The 15,710-nt window shown below is 55.4% G+C and overlaps 6 protein-coding genes across 6 annotated transcripts; 3 read left to right on the top strand and 3 right to left on the bottom strand.

Moving 5' to 3' along the window:
• Positions 1-6: 6 nt before the first annotated feature.
• On the bottom strand, positions 7-993 carry PHSY_006170 (transcription factor; the record flags this gene model as incomplete). Its single annotated transcript, XM_012336773.1, has 1 exon — positions 7-993. One exon carries the CDS (start codon positions 991-993, stop codon positions 7-9), a length of 987 nt encoding a protein of 328 aa, XP_012192163.1.
• Positions 994-2,539: 1,546 nt separating this feature from the next.
• Positions 2,540-3,506, top strand: PHSY_006169 (eukaryotic translation initiation factor; the record flags this gene model as incomplete). Its single annotated transcript, XM_012336772.1, has 2 exons — positions 2,540-2,770; positions 3,153-3,506. The coding sequence occupies 2 exons, from the start codon at positions 2,540-2,542 to the stop codon at positions 3,504-3,506; spliced, it is 585 nt and encodes a 194-aa protein (XP_012192162.1).
• A 335-nt stretch (positions 3,507-3,841) lies between these two features.
• Positions 3,842-4,973, bottom strand: PHSY_006168 (hypothetical protein; the record flags this gene model as incomplete). The annotated part of the gene is made up of 2 exons (XM_012336771.1): positions 3,842-4,697; positions 4,774-4,973. 2 exons carry the CDS (start codon positions 4,971-4,973, stop codon positions 3,842-3,844), a joined length of 1,056 nt encoding a protein of 351 aa, XP_012192161.1.
• Positions 4,974-6,769: 1,796 nt separating this feature from the next.
• PHSY_006167 (hypothetical protein) lies at positions 6,770-8,446 on the top strand (the record flags this gene model as incomplete). The annotated part of the gene is made up of 1 exon (XM_012336770.1): positions 6,770-8,446. One exon carries the CDS (start codon positions 6,770-6,772, stop codon positions 8,444-8,446), a length of 1,677 nt encoding a protein of 558 aa, XP_012192160.1.
• Positions 8,447-8,551: 105 nt separating this feature from the next.
• Positions 8,552-9,220, bottom strand: PHSY_006166 (superoxide dismutase; the record flags this gene model as incomplete). The annotated part of the gene is made up of 1 exon (XM_012336769.1): positions 8,552-9,220. The coding sequence occupies one exon, from the start codon at positions 9,218-9,220 to the stop codon at positions 8,552-8,554; it is 669 nt and encodes a 222-aa protein (XP_012192159.1).
• A 567-nt stretch (positions 9,221-9,787) lies between these two features.
• Positions 9,788-15,628, top strand: PHSY_006165 (hypothetical protein; the record flags this gene model as incomplete). The annotated part of the gene is made up of 1 exon (XM_012336768.1): positions 9,788-15,628. The coding sequence occupies one exon, from the start codon at positions 9,788-9,790 to the stop codon at positions 15,626-15,628; it is 5,841 nt and encodes a 1,946-aa protein (XP_012192158.1).
• Positions 15,629-15,710: the final 82 nt, after the last annotated feature.

Genomic DNA, 15,710 nt, shown 5'->3' with positions numbered 1-15,710 from the left:
CGCATGCTACGCTTTGTCCTGTTGGGCATATCTCTCCTCCAACTCCTGTCTCAACCTCTCGACCTGCTGGGTCGCTTCATCCAACTGAGCGGTGAGATCGCCCATAGCTTGATCCATGAGCAACTTTTCCAGTGTCCACTTTTCGATGTTGCTCGCCTCGTTGTGTTTGAGATCCTGAATGTAGCGAACGGCAGCGTGAATGATGGCACCCTTGTTGGTGTTTTTGGCGTCGCAGCCGGGGACGATGTGGGAGAGTTGGACGATGCCGTCGTTGATGGCTGATCGACGACGACGTTCTACCTCCTTGTGATTGTCTTTGCGTTGACGATCTAGTTCGGGACCTCTGGAACGTTTGATGCCGCGGTTGGGTGAGTCGCCGTTAGTGGGGGAGTCGTAATCCATCGAGTCCTCTGCATCGTCCTGTTGTGCCGAGTTGGATGCAGCGAGTGAGCCGAGGCTAGCGAGAGCAGCTGCGGTGGCATTGTCCGTGGCAGACTTCACCGCTGCGATAGTGGCAGAGTCCAGATCTTTGGACTCTTCGTAACCAGGTGGAGGAGGTGCGTCGCCCAGATCTTTGGCCGCCGCCTCCGTACCCAAGTTGGTCCTGTCGTTCCCTGGTGTGCGCTTGAATCCGGAAGCGATGCTGGTCAATGCACTCGCTGCCTGCCCGAGGCCGAGGGGAAGATTGGAGCCTTCTGCAAAGCTCTCGCCGGGTGCAGCCCCATCGCCGTTGCGTGCTTCGGATGCGCGAGCTGCTGCTACGATGGAAGCGAGCTGCTCCTGATTGAGACCCGCGAGAATATTGGATACATCGCGCTCGATGTGGTCGCGTTCAGCCGGGTCGGTGCTGGATTCCAGTGCTGCCGCTGCTGCTGCAGCGGCCGTGGCGGAGCCTGCTTCGCCACGAGTGGCAGTGTCTGATGGTGGAGCTGGTGCGGACGATTCGCTCGGAAGTTGCTCGTTGGTCGGAGCTGTATCTGCTGTTGCTGACATGGCGAAGGCCGGTGGATGATGATGTTGTTCAGAGGGTATGATCGCGCCAAAGGGGCGACGGTGCGGGCCTTTGATCGAACAGAGATGGCGTCGTTGACACAAGATTCCACGCTACGTTTCAGAAATGCTCCTCAGCCTGTGTTGCATGCACTACTCTTAGATGATGATGATGACCAGCAGTATTCGACGCGTCGATCGAATCCTACGCGGGCTACGGTGGCCAGTGAGCGTCGTGTCAGCAGTCGAGGGTAATGCCGGCTCGATTCGGACGGTGGCGAAGGAGGTGGGGAAGTGTTGGACTCGAGAAGATATGCAGGGTGTAGGTGTCGATCTCGTTCTCGCGTTGCGTCGCGTAGAGCGGTGGCTGGGGGCAATATTCGAAAAGCAGGTCACGGGATGATGGTGGCATGGCGAGCAGGTCACGTTTTCCTTTTGGCCTACTCGTCCTTCTTTCGATCCCCATCGCAGTCAGTCGTCTCAGCCAGCTCCCCGATTCTCTTTCTATTTTGGTCCGGGCTGCCATGAGAAAAGACGAAATTCAACAGAGCATTGCTAGCCGAAATATATCGTGCGAAACGCGCCCACAAATCCGTGTTCCTGCAGCTCCATTCTCCACGGCAGCGCCTACTCGAGTCGCAAAGACACACAGATACACACGAGTTTGATGTATATTGTCACCGTCCAGAGTAGCCAGTCAGAGTCTGAGCAACAACAGCTAGTCATCGTAGGCAATGGATGATGCGGCTCAGGCCAGGGGAGCGAGGACGCGCAAGCCAGAGCGGGTCAGCCAACGATGGGAAAAGAAAGAGCGGCGATTCTGCCTCATCGCTTGAGCGAGATATCAGAGGTGGCCAATGGGTTCAACAACTGAAGTAATTTGATTGACCTGAATACAAACTCTGCAGACTTCATTTCAAATCGATCAACCTCAACCCTAGAACGGGAAAAACTTTTCTGGTTATTTTTTGGTCTACCACGGTCCGCGTTGCAGAGCGCGAAGTTGCTGTGTGTGAAGAAAAGCGTAAATTTGGAAGAAAGTAAAGACGAGAGACGTTTGACGGTGGCACGACAGAGCAAAATTGCCTGAGCGTCAGGGAGACAGAGAAAAAGCAGATCTTCTCGAACGACTCACAGACTGAGGCACACAGACACACACAGAGCCACAGCGCCAGATAAGTTAGCCTTAGACTTGTACTTTTTCACTCGTCAGACACTGAGAGCAGCACTGCCGCAGACGTTTGAGGCTATTGCAAAGCAAGCAAGCAAGCACGATCACTTTTTCACGAACCTGTCACCTTCTCTCTACTACCACCTACCCACCTGTAGATCAATCAGTCAAAATGGTACGTTGATCGCAGCATTCGCATAGGGCACCGTCCATCTGTCAAGGCCACTAGGCTACGATCACCGCAATCGAGTTTGGACAAGTCCTGGCATATTCGTCGAATCGCACCGTGGTTGATCGCTCGATGGCGGGAGCGACATATACGGGTCATGCAACCTCTAGAACGATACTTGCCGGTCCTCTCGTAGCGGCGCCGCATGGATGACGGCAGCGTCTTGTCGCGATTGTTCTACCTCGTCTGCACGCAATTCCGCTAACCTCGTCTTCTTTCTCTACACCCCTTTGCTAACAATCGTACAGTCCGCCTCCGACGACGAGCAGCACAACGCTACCTTCGAGACCGCCGATGCCGGCTCCTCGCTCACCTTCCCTATGCAGTGCTCTGCTCTGCGTAAGAACGGTCACGTCGTCATCAAGGGCCGTCCCTGCAAGGTAAGTTTTCTCATCTTTTCGGTGGCAGACATCGAGGCAGCTACACGTGGCAAGTGCACTTTCGTTCTCATCAGCGAGCATCATGGTCGCTTGATGGCTTGCATGGTCGACAACCAATCGAGAAATATCGGTGGCAGTTTGGCGAGCTGGCGCGAGCTCCATCGCAAGCATCGTTGCATCTCGAGCCTGTCAATTCCGTTTGGCACATCGATACGCTTCCATCTCCATGCACGCAACCCTCACCGCCGCCCCTTTCGAGTGTCCGACGAGCGATGTTCTATTCCACACGCCTAGCTGCGCCATCAATACTGCCCTTCACGTCAGTTGCAGATCGACTGACCAGGTTCATCTGTCCTTCTTATCTCACTTTACTCCTCAATAGATCGTCGACATGTCCACCTCCAAGACCGGTAAGCACGGTCACGCCAAGGTCCACCTGGTCGCCGTCGACATCTTCACCACCAAGAAGTACGAAGACATCTCGCCCTCGACCCACAACATGGATGTCCCCAACGTCAAGCGTGAGGAGTACCAGCTCGTCAACGTTGACGACGGTTTCCTCAACCTCATGACCAACGACGGTGACACCAAGGACGACGTCCGCGTCCCCGACGGTGAGCTCGGTGAGCAGATCCAGGCCGCCTTCGACGACGGCAAGGACCTCATGGTCACTGTTGTCTCGGCCATGGGCGAGGAGCACTGCCTCTCGTTCAAGGACGCTCCCCAGGGCAAGTAAACTTTCAAAATTATTGCAGCAATGTGATCTTCGTAGCCGCTCTCAACCCCAATGAGGCGAGCTCTGCATTGTCTTTTTTTTGGATTCTTTCGAACCAATCGTATTGCAATTCCTACATCAGCTGGTTTGACCTTGGCATCGTTACAAGTGTGTCTTGGTTGATACAGTACGTATATGTCTGATTGTACAGCATGTGAGAGAGAAAGACCTGAGCAGTGAGAACGTGGATGAATGAAACATTGGGTAATCGATACAGTCCCGTGAACAGAAGAGCCAAAGATAGATGGAGCCCAAGAGCGAAAAAAATGTCCGATGATGTGCCTTGCAAGTGCATGTTAGACGCTGTAGTGATAGGTAACGTTGGGATAGGAGCCTTGAGCGTAGGCGCTGTGAGTATGGGCGCTGTGAGGATAGGCGTCGTTGGCGTAGGCGGCGTTGGGAAGTGGTGCCGAGGAAGTGAATTGCAGAAATTGGAGCTGCTGCTGCTGCGAAATTTCGGGCTGCTGCTGAAAAGGCTGCTCGCAATGATCGAAGTTTCTTGCTTGCATTGCCATCCAATTGACGTTAGGATGAGACTGCGACATGTTAGGATCGTAAGCCGAGTTGATGAACGACGACGAAGGGTAAGGCGGATAGCACGAGATTTGCGGTGACGTTCTGATCTGATGCATCGGCTGAACAGGGATCTTTTGGTCGGCGAAGAATCCCTGTTGGTGAGGCACTGCGTGGGCAGGAACGGCAGTCTGGTCGGGAAACCCCCAGGCGAGGGCTTGAGAGAGGTCCTGGCGCGTGGCGCGGTCAACGGGGGTCAGCGGATCAGCCGACGAAAGGGAAGTGTCGGAACCAGAGGGGCTTTCGTCAGAGGAGGGCCAGTCAGCACCGACTGGCGTGACACTGCACTGCTGCCCGACTGCAGAGACAGGCTGCTGCGACTCGAATCGCAGGTCAGCCACGGAACTTTGCTGTTGCGTGAGCTGCTCCAAGTCCCTCTCCGCCTTTCGCCTTTCCTGCCTCGCCCTCTTTTTCGCGTATACACGCGCATTATCTTCCCACGGCACGTTCTGAAACACGCAGACTATGCCTTTGCCTTTGCCTTTGCCTTTGCCTTTGCCTTTGCCTTTGTTTCTCCTTTTCTTATGAAAGCATTCTTTACAATCAGGCCCACTATCTCGCGGTTCGCATCTCTTCTTCCTGTTTGTGCGAAGGCAAAGATACAGGTTAGTTTTGAAGATCCATGGCGACGCTTAACAGAAACGGAAGAACTTACGCATCGCGGCAGGGGACGCATGCTTGATGTGCTCGTTCCTTCTTGAGCTTAGCAGGTCGAGACGGCGTGACGCGACCGTGCGACGAGGACGATTCCGGTGGGTACGCGTGGCTCGAGGGATTTCGCGGCCAAACTGACCCCGAGCCCGAGCCCTGAGCAATCTGGCCGGAGAAATCGGCTGTGAACTTCAGTTTCGTCATTTCGAGTAGAGAGGAGGATGAGCTTCGGGGGGGAGAGGATGGGGCTCTTTCCGCACTTACCCCGCTCAAGTGGCTCCTTATATTCGGTCCGCATCAAAGTCGACTCTGCAGCAACGAGGAGGGCCGGTTTTGATTTTTTTCCCAAGCCTCTCGCTACGCACTAACTTTTCAGCCTCAAAAATTGCAGACGGTCCCGATGTAAGCGACGTGCAGCATGCAGAGTACGCGATCGAGAAGGCTTGGCCGAGCCGCTCCTTGATACGAGAGGTGAGACTCGGTGTTGCCTCCCTGCAGCTTCGCTTCTCCGCTCTAAGCCGGCAGCTGTCTGAATTGGGAAATTGACCAATGAGAAAACTGCGATCCAAAGCTCTTGCCCATGTGACGATGCCGATGGTCTCTGTGTCACGTCAAACAGTCCGGAAATGCCGTCCTTCCGACGCAGTGGAACGCTCTCAGGGAAGACGCTGGACTGGATGAGGCGGAAATCTTATCTGGCTAGTCTTATTTCTTAAGCAAAATTCCGGTTCAGCCATCATCGCAGCCCGCCACTGCCGCTGTTGCGGCGCTCCGAACTCGATCTCTGACCATCCGCCCAGGCCTCTCCGCGTTCTACTGTTGCCATTCTGTGGATTCCGGTACACAAGAGCCCAAGTCGAGAAGATTCGCAAGTTGCCCTTCCTCGTACTTTTCCTGTGCGGAAGGGGACGGGCTGTCAAAAGCGCGCTTAAACCTAGCCGAAATCCGTGGGGAAAAAGCACAGGGTCCAAATGCAGTCTTTTTTTTTGTGTTGCTCGCGTTTTTATGCCGCCGTCACTATGCATAAGACACCTCTCCACTTTCTCTCACAGCCAGGTTGTTTCGATCTGCATTGGTATAGCGGCTAAGCGATCCTTCACACTCCTCGCCTCCGACGTGCATTGTCAATTCAGGATCGTCCCGACACAACTTCGGCTGTTGCTATCGCTTGGCATGGCATGTTGCGGGGGAGGCTTGACTCGAGGTTTGAGACTTCGATCCGGTGCATGCTTTAGTGTATGAGCCTGCGGTCTGGACCCATAAAGAGTAACGGATTCCGCATGGACAGACTAGCGGAGAGGCATAAAGCCACATGGACACAAGGGATGATTGGCTGTCCTCGTGCTCTCTCTCATTGCAGCCTTGCCACTCGAGAGCAGACACTTTGGCTCGTCTGTGTCCACAGTCGCAGTATCGCCTCCTTTTTGCCCAAGCCTTCTTCGAATGCCCCGTCGGAATCCTCCGCCAGTCTCTTTCTGTGTGAATCATCAAGGGGTTCGGGTGTGCAATTCTGTCGCGAGATGCAACTCTCTCGATGAGAAGAGGAGGAGAGGGGGGGGACGGGCAAGCCAAGCTAGTACTACATAGAGTGCACGGCTCCTCTTTCGAAGAGCGGGACGTCTGACGTGCAGAAGAAAACTCCGTGCCGTTCCTGATGTGGACAGACCTACGGATCTTCGGTTTCTGAGTTCTTCGGTAGGCAGGCGCGTTGAATACTTTTTGGTTCTCAATTTAGAGGGCACTTTTTTTCCGCTCGGTTCACACCTGCTGTTTCGACAAATCGTACTTTCCCAACACCCGCTCTGGTAGGTGTTGGCGCGTTGTGATTTTGTCCAAGTGCGAAATCTCAACTTGTTAGATCAAGTTGGCATGCATGGACCCTTGCGAAGGCTGCTAAGTACAACACGCAACACTCTTCCCAGAGTCAACTTTTGTGGACTGAGCATCAAGACTTCTCGACGAACACCATAGGGGTTAAGAACGATTCCGAAGACGACGAGATGGCAATCCCGGTAGAAACCGGCGGATTACAAGATGCGCTCAACACAGTGGCAGTCGTGCCGTTCGACATCGACCAACCCAGAGCGACGGGTCGCGGCGCTGCTCCCTCAGGTTCTTCACTCGCCGCTGCAGCATCCAATTTGATCAATGCCATCGCTCAAGGATCTACAGACGCCGGTGCGCTGCAACAGGACCGTCAAGATAATCGCTCGGATGACGGGAGCGATCTAGGCTCGAGCTCATTCACGTATACCGCTGCTACGAGCGTTTCCGCCAATGGCGAGCATCACGGCTGGTTCGCTTCGACCCCTTATCACATTTCGAATCGATACTATGACGCAGACATCACCCTGAAAGCTACAAAGGATGCGCTGACATCCTCTAGCCGAGAAGAGACGCCGAGCGCAAGCTCCGTCCTGTCACAAGCGTACCCGGCGTACATCGTCGTCGTCGATCGAAGCCGCAGCCTGGAGCATCATCGTCGTTTAGCGGCAACCCTGGATTCACGAATAGCCTCTGGATTCGACGCAGATATCAGCATCGTTGCAGGAGTATCGCTGATCTCTTCATCGCATCCGCAGCTTGTCACTGCTCTGGACGACGAACCCTCCTCCTCGCATCGTAGTTCCTCGCAGGGCTCTACAGCTGCCAAGACGAGCGACCTAGTGTCGCTGTACGCCGATCACGGATGGGAGTTCATCGCGATTGACGAACTCGATGCGGATGATATGGATAATGGGCGGGAGCCAGGCGATGAGGATGATGATGACAGGTTCAGCGATGAAGATCGGGAGGACGACAAGGATGGCATTGAGCGTATACGGGAGGCGCTCATGAATCATATGTGGAACGGCCTAGTGCGGAAGGACCAGGCGTCGTCGTTATCGCGTGGCAATCCGTCACTTCTCAGCAGCGCGGATCTCGTTGCGAAGGATGGTCTATATCAGAGCTTTTCAGACACAAGGCCCGCCGAGTCTGCGGACGACGAGACGGAGCAAGACAACGAGAATGGGGTCTCTAAGAGAGAGTCCGAAACAGCGTCGTCGCGTCCGCGGCTGACGAATGCCGAAGATGCCTCCGACATGAATGGCACCTTTCCAACACTAGGACTGGATCGACACGTGGAAGCGAGCAATCTCGACGAACAGCTCGCGAAACTCTTTCTCTCGACGCAAAACGGCGACAGACCGGGAGACTTTGCAGAGCTAGAAGCCTTCCTCGAGTCAGAAGATCCGTCCTGGCCAGGGCCTCCAGCTCACTCATCTAACGATCCAACACAGACCTTTGACGATGACTTTGACGACTTCCTCCCGTTCCAATCAGCGCCCTCGATCGCCACTCCACCAGCACCTCAACACGACAGCCTCGATGCAGAGGAAGACCTCCCATCGATGGACGACGTATCACAGATGCAGTCGCCGCTGTTCGGAGCCAATGCAGCAGCTCATCTAGAGGGTGGACCGTTGGGAATGGGAAGCCAACCGAGTGGTGCTGCGGACGGGGATCTGGCTTCGCAACTCCAACAGCTGCAATGGCATGCTCAACGCGTGCGGAACATTCCCGACGCTGATCAGAGGAGGAAAGAAGCAGCACTGGTAGCGCTCGCGTTCAGTATGCAGTGGTCCAACGCTGACGATGAACAGGGTGGAGCCGACGCTGGTGGCATGACGTTCTAAGGTTGTAACACAGACTTAGGCAATGAAAGCACATGTAGGATGTTTGAAAGCAGTTTCGCAATTTCATATTGATATGACTTTTGTTTCGACGACAAAGAGCGATCCTTACTGAGCCTTCTTGAGACGCTCTTCGGCAGCCTTGAAGTTGATGACGTCCCAGATGGCCTTGAAGTAGTCGGCCTTGACGTTCTGGTACTGCAGGTAGAAGGCGTGTTCCCAAGCATCAACGCCGATCAGAGGCACGTGCGACAGCAACGGGTCCTGGTTGGCGGTGGTCACGATGTCCAACTTCTTCGTCTGGGGGTTGTAGCCCAACCAGCCCCAACCGGAGCCCTGAATAGCGGCGATCTGAGCGTTGAACTTGGACTTCAACTGATCAAGACCACCGAAGTCGCGATCGATGGCGTCCTTGAGGGCACCGCTGCTCAGCTCTCCACCGCCGTTCTTTTGGGGAGCGAGGTTCTCCCAGAAGAGCGTGTGGTTGATGTGTCCACCGCCGTTGAAGTTGATGGCCTTCTGGAGGGCGATGGCGGACTTGACATCCTTTTTGTGGATGGCTTCCGAAAGCTGCTCTTCGGCTTGGTTCAGACCGTTGACGTAGGTCTGGTGGTGCTTTGTGTGGTGCAGCTCCATGATCTTGGAGGAGATGGCGGGTTCGAGAGCACCATAGTCGTAGGAGAGGTCGGGGAGCGTGTGCTTGGCCCGCACGGACGCAAAGGTGCGCGAAGAGGCCTTGATGGCGCCGGTGGATCGGGTGAGAGCGGTACGAAGCATTTTGGGAAGGTGGTGGATTGCGATGATGGTGGTGGCAAGAGGAGGGAGTGAAGTATTAGCGAGTCAGCTTGGATAGCTTCCACAAGTTTCCCTCGGCTCTCGACGGTGATACCCATTCAACTCACCTTCTACGCCCGCGGGTTGAGCACGGACGCCAGACCTCGCAAAGGAAAAACCTCCACTCCTTTCTGGAGGCACGCCAGCCGCCAAAGAAATTTCGAGCTACAACTGTATCTAGATCAGGGCACTGAAGGGACCCCGATTTGATTGCGCTGAGGAAAGTGACACTTTTCTCTCGCGTCGCGTAAATTGTGACTTTTCTAAGGAACTGAGCTCTTGGAGCCATGCAGCGAGACCAAGAGAGAAGAGCAACACTTCTTTGGCGCTGTCACCGCAGCTGAAGCTACGTTGGTCAGCAGCTCAGCCATCGTCTTCTCCAACTCGACATCTCATGCTTCACCTTACAGTCATGGAATCCTTGCAAACATAGACCCTCTCCCACCAGCCTCGTCTTCCCAACACCACAGACATGCAGGGATGTCCGAGCAGATAGATGTAGACCCATCGATGCAAGCCGGGCCTTCACGGCTGCCGCGAGAGGTGGTGCCAACATCGGACGATGAGGATCTCTTCTTCGTCTCGCAGTCGTCGGACAGGTACGGTTACACAAGCAACGACGATCCTACCTTAGAAGACGAACGTCTAGCTCGCGTGGCCGCCGCGCAGCCTCCGACTCCACCTCAGCGGCAGCTTCGAGCCCGAAAAGCCGCTCAGCTCAATCCTTACACGATGGAAGCCATGCGCTACCAACGGGCTCTGATTCGCAACGACTGGCAAGATGCCGTAGTGAGCCAAAGAGAATGGCATCGTCAAGAGCGCAAACGACTTGCCGAAGAGGCTGCTCGGGCTCGGCGCGAGGTCCAAGGCGCTCAAGGCTCGGAAGAGTCGCAGAGTCAATGGCTCGTCCCCAGCTCCGGACCAAGCTCGCAAGCAGACCACGAGGATCCTTCTGCACCGCCTTCTCCATCTGTCCCACCGATGCCCGAAGTCTTTGTTGAGATTCCGGCACTCGACGAAATTGCTAGGCCTCGGCGAATGTCTCCTTCACCGTCACAGAGCGGAAGATTGCCAGAGCTGGCAGAGATGCTCGGTCAAGCTTCCAAGAACGCCGCCCTCCTTCCAAATCGCAAGACGACAGAAGCCTCGAAAAGCGCTACATACAAAGGCACGAGAACTATCGCTCGCAACGACGATACTAACAAAGCAGTGCGACCACACGACTCCGGGTCTTTGCGCATCGATGAAGACGATGCTGCACCAATTCCAGCACACACTCGCCGAAAGCCTACTCTGCGTGACACATCACCAACGGATAGCGAAGCAAATATCGCTGCAGGAGGCCGAAACTCGACAACCCACGAGAGTTTCATTGTAGAATCCTCCGAAGACGAGAGACCGCAACCCGTGCCAGCTGTCCCCAGGCCAAAGCGAAGAAGCCGATGGTCTGGTGACGGTTCAAGCAGCGACAGCACCGACTACGAGCGCCGCTTCCGCCAACTGAAAAGGATGATGCCTGCCGGCATGGCGCGCAAACACATCCGTGACCTCAGAGCAATGAGGCACGGAAAGGCATACCACTCTGATGGCCACGTGTCCTCTTCCTCTAGTACCAAAGGGCAAGTTGATACAGCCCGACGCGATGAATCGCGAACGCAAGCTCGGTCTGCCAATGCAGTCCAGATTTCAGACGACGAAGACTTGCAGCCAGGCCAAACAAGGAAGCGACTTCGACGTCACGACAGTCTCGACGGGGGCAACAATGCCTTGCTGCTAGACCCCGACTCGGATTCGTCTTCGTCCTCGTCCTCGGCATCGTCGCTGTCGTCTGGTCCATCAACCGAGTTTCCAATCACTGGCACGACGCTTTCCAATGGGGACCGAGGGGTGGAGGAGCTTGACGAAACGCCCGCGCCATGGTGGTCAGTGGACCGCTTCGATTCATACGTTCCGTATCGCGAAAGGGACGCGATTGACCGAATGCTGAGCCGAGCTGGCGGGCGTCAGCAAAGCAGTAAAATGACCAGTCGCAGAGCGCACGATGTCTCTCAGCATCGACAGGCTCGGTTGGACGGCTTCGTCTCCACCGTTCGGCATCGCGAGCGCGCGACAGGCATTTCCCGATCGCATTTGCGTGAGATTGACCAGAATCAGCATCGTCGCCAAGGCTCAACGATTCACGTCAGCGACAAAGATGCTCAGCACCATTTATCGAAGAGGAAAAAGAAGCGCAGAAAGATGGATCCGAGAGTCGGGCGGACGACAACCGGCTCGGGTACTGCAAGAAGTTCCGTCTTACCACTAAATCCACCCGTGATCCGTCCACGAGCACGACCACGGCTTGACCTGGAAGACCACGACGTGCTCTTTGCCTTCCATCCAGCTTCAGCTCGATGTGCGACAACCTACGCAAACCCTGACCAAGCAGGTCATCATGAGCACGAGCGAGACGATGATGAAGAATGGCAGGTGCTCAGCCATGTCATCAGAGATTCGACACCGGACCCTCTGCCGGACGCCCGTCTTGCTGTCCCTAGGAATCGCAACGGCGCGAATACAATCGCAAGAGCGCGTCAAGCACCCTTCCTATCCGCGACCCTTGAAGCTGTGGCGTCGCCGATCCGAGGCCTGGGTGCATCTCCGTCGACATCTTTAGCATCTGCTGGTCTGCTCAAAGATGGCGCAGTCAGCGATCGTAGCCCCGGCACCCCGACAAGGCCAAGATTCGAGCTGCCTTCACACAATGCGGCGCCAATACGCTCCAACCCTGTTCAGAACTCCAACATAGCCTCACTAAGCGCAGATGACGATTGTCCAAGCGGTGCCTGGGACGACTTTGAAGGCATCAGCTTGAATTTCGGCATTAGCCCTCTGGCAGGCGGGAAGCGTCTCAACGTGACCGACTCGGCACTGCTCGCTCGTCTTCCAGATCTCATCCTGCTGCCGGATCGACTGCTGCGTCAAGAGAACATACCTCGGACTTGGCTGAGCGAGGTTCTGCGCCTCGAAGATACGATACTGGAAGCAGATATGGATCACAATACACTCGCCAGCAAGCTGCCCTTCTTCATCGACAACCTCCGACTAGAGATCGGTCGTGCCTTGGATGGGGGCGGAAACGCATCGGACATTGATGCACGGCGACACGCGAGGAGCCTCATTTCTGACACTGGCGCTTTTCTTGGATGCTGGATGGTGCGTCAAGCCCAAAAGGCCGCGGAAGGATGTTGCGACTTTGCTTCCATTTTCCGCAGCTATCGTACGATTCTAGAAAGGGCTGAGCAGCTGCAAGCTTCTGTGCTTTCACAAAGTGACTCTACGCATTCGAAGGCGTCGGGCGAAGATCGCAAATTGATCTGCTTGCAATTGGCGTGGATGCGTTTCGAGCTTTGCTGGCGAGCAATGGCCATCTGTGACGCAGACGCGAGCAACGCCCTCGAATCTGACGCTCCGACGGTGGAAAGCTTGTTGTCTTACGGACGGACGTTGATGGCGTTGCTGCTGCATTACGGTCTTCATCGATCGATTCGAAACCTGCGGAAAGCAGCCTCGACAGGCCGTTCTACCGCCAACGGGAGCACTCTGGCGATGGAGGTGGATCAGTACGAAGAGACGACCGTGACCGTGGATGAGCCAACTACGATATGGCTCGCCGCCATTCACCTTTTCAGCTCGTTCGAACAGAGCCGTGGCATAACGGACGGTCGCCTTTTCTGGATGCAGTTCGAAGCTGCCTTTCAGCGATGGGACGAGTCGATGCCGAAGAGAGCGCCTCTGCTACGTTCTGAGAGTCTCTGGTACTGTCTCTTTGCCCTCGAAACCATGTCGCAAATCTCGGCCGATGGGCAAACACAATCTGGGCCATCGCTTCGTGAATGCTGGCCTCTGGTCGCGAGAGCGCTGTCCTTCGTCGACTTCCGATTAGACGAAAGCAAGGAAATGACTATGGGCTGGCACTTGCTTGCAAAGCGGGACGCGTATGTCCGCATCGTGTTGCAACGGTGCTGTCTATTGACATCCGAGTGGCACTGGAGGATGGAAGGTGCCGAGGTGACGCTTGCACGCCTGTTTGACATATTCAACAGTCATAAGCTTGCTGACTTGCCTACCGAGACCGCACACAATTTCCCGGTGTTCCTGCGCTACTTCGATGTCGACAGGCTGTCCACCGCTGATGTGGCTGGAGCAGAGGCGATGCAAGATCCGAGCTTCCACCTTTTCGTGAGACTGCTTGTCCGTGCAGGTCAAGAGCTGCGCAATAATGCTATCGATGCAAAGGATGGCGACCGCCGCATCTCTCGATTGTTCTCGAGGATGACGCCAGTCCGCGTGATGCCATTCACACGGAACGACGTTCCGACAAACTCGCAGCGCTCGGTTCTTTTCAATCACTACACCGTCGTCATGCTTTTCCTGCATTTGGTGCCGACATCTTCGCCTCAGCGTCTTCGACAGATCCAGAGCTTTCTTCCTGCCTTCAAGGATGCCGATTTTATCAGCCAGGTCACCTGCGTACGAGCTATGATGTACGTTGCCGTCATCTTTCGCCATCACCAGCTAGGTTTAGATTCGGTCATCAAGTGGTTCGGAGAGACGATCACCGCACTGCGTCGCGAATACGAGCATATCGAATCGAGCACCAAACAATTTGAACGGCAACAATTGCGACAATCAATGCAACATGCATCTCGGCCCGATGCAGTCCGTATGGCAGACATCTTTGAGAACGCTCCCGCTCGACAGGCGGCTCTCAGGAGGAAGGAAGAGATGGCCAAGCTGCTTGTTGTGTCTTTGCGATCCATTCAGCATGTTATTCGACACCAAGACCTTTATGGAGACAAACACAGCACACGTATGTCGGAGCAAAGACTTCCGGATCAGCCACTTCTCTCTCCTGCCTGGACACAGGAGATGCTCGAAGCACAGATCTCGCTTGAACCGCGCATTGGACAGGAAGCACTGAAATGCATTCAGACGTTCCTCCTGGCTCGCATGCGCGCCTTGCAGCCTGCTAGGAAGGCCACGGGCTCGTCAAGCACCGATCACGATGAGAGCAACCAGCCTCAATTAGCGATCGGCCAGCAACAGCAAAACAAGGATCAAAGGCGGGACGAGGAGAGTCAAGACAGCTTCGCGGAGTTGTTTGATGCAGACGACGATTTTGATTTTGAGGACCCGCTCTTGGCGCGACTTTTGGACGGAGCCGACACTAACAACGCTGGTGTTAGCGGAAGAGGCGAGCTCGAGATGCAAGCCAAGGAAGCGCTAGTGGCCGTCTCTACCGCCGCAGATGTCGTTGAAAAGAAGAAATGGGACCGTCAATTTGGCGAGCTCGTCAAGACCACCATTTCGCCCTCGCTGTTTCAGCTCTTGTCCAACATCTACCATCCGGATCGGAGGCTGGAAGCCGCGACCGCTGGGTCTGTCGTGATGAGTCTCGGTGTCACACAGCGACTCGACGAATTGCCAGCTGGTGGCGGCGACGCTGGCCGTAGCTCCACATCTTCGCGCAGCCGAATGGACCGATTGCTCAAGACGGCCGAAGCTCGACAGTATCTGGAGCTCGTAGTGGACTGCTGGGCAGGATGCGCACATGTGCTGGTGACCAATGGACTCAGGGAATGGAGCTCGTACCTCGGATATGGAAACGAGTCGTGGAAACGTATCGACGATGCCATTGGAAGAAGAGACGTAGCGCTCAGATTCCTGCAGAATGTCGTCAGCCTGGATCCCACGGCGGTCCAGAGACGCGAGTATGAGGTCGACTTCTTGGCTGTCTGGACCCAGACAGCGGTGGCCAGGGTGCTTTCGGTACAGGATGTCTATACGCAGTCGTTGATGGACGCGATAGACAAAACGAAGGTAGCACCGAGTACGCTGCTGTCGAGTTTGGCGGAGCGATGGAGAAGCATCATCAGCGGAACAGCGCCGGCTACAGCAATAGACACAGCAGGAATGGACTCAAGATTGGAACCGACAGAGCCAGTCAGCTCAAATTTTGACCTGGACTCGTTCACACGACACCGTTCAGATTTGCTCAGAACGACATACAGCGTCCTCGCCTCGGCGCTAAGCAACAACACGACAAGCACAGGGACCGTGTACTCGATTCTATCCGCCTTGCTTTCCGCCGTTCGCACTTATGTCGACGACACACCGGTGGACGACGGCAGCAAGAGCGGCAAGATGGCTGCAGCGGGCTATCTGACGTTCTGCAAAGGGACGCTCGAGGACGTCGAGGCGATTATGGCAGGGACGAGGGTGATGGACTCGATGCGTGGAGAGTACGGAGCGGCGGTGGCGGCGGTCAAGACGCGACTGGAGGAGCTGAATGAGACGGGGATATTGTGACAGGGGCGGAATGGAAACGGACGAGGCGAGCCCATGGAACGAATGGAAGATCATACCTGACTTTGCGTGTGTATGTGGCATT

Source organism: Pseudozyma hubeiensis (assembly GCF_000403515.1).
Source record: "Pseudozyma hubeiensis SY62 DNA, scaffold: PHS58, whole genome shotgun sequence".
Lineage (NCBI taxonomy): Eukaryota > Fungi > Basidiomycota > Ustilaginomycetes > Ustilaginales > Ustilaginaceae > Pseudozyma > Pseudozyma hubeiensis.
This window is presented reverse-complemented; position numbering and strand designations above follow the sequence as displayed.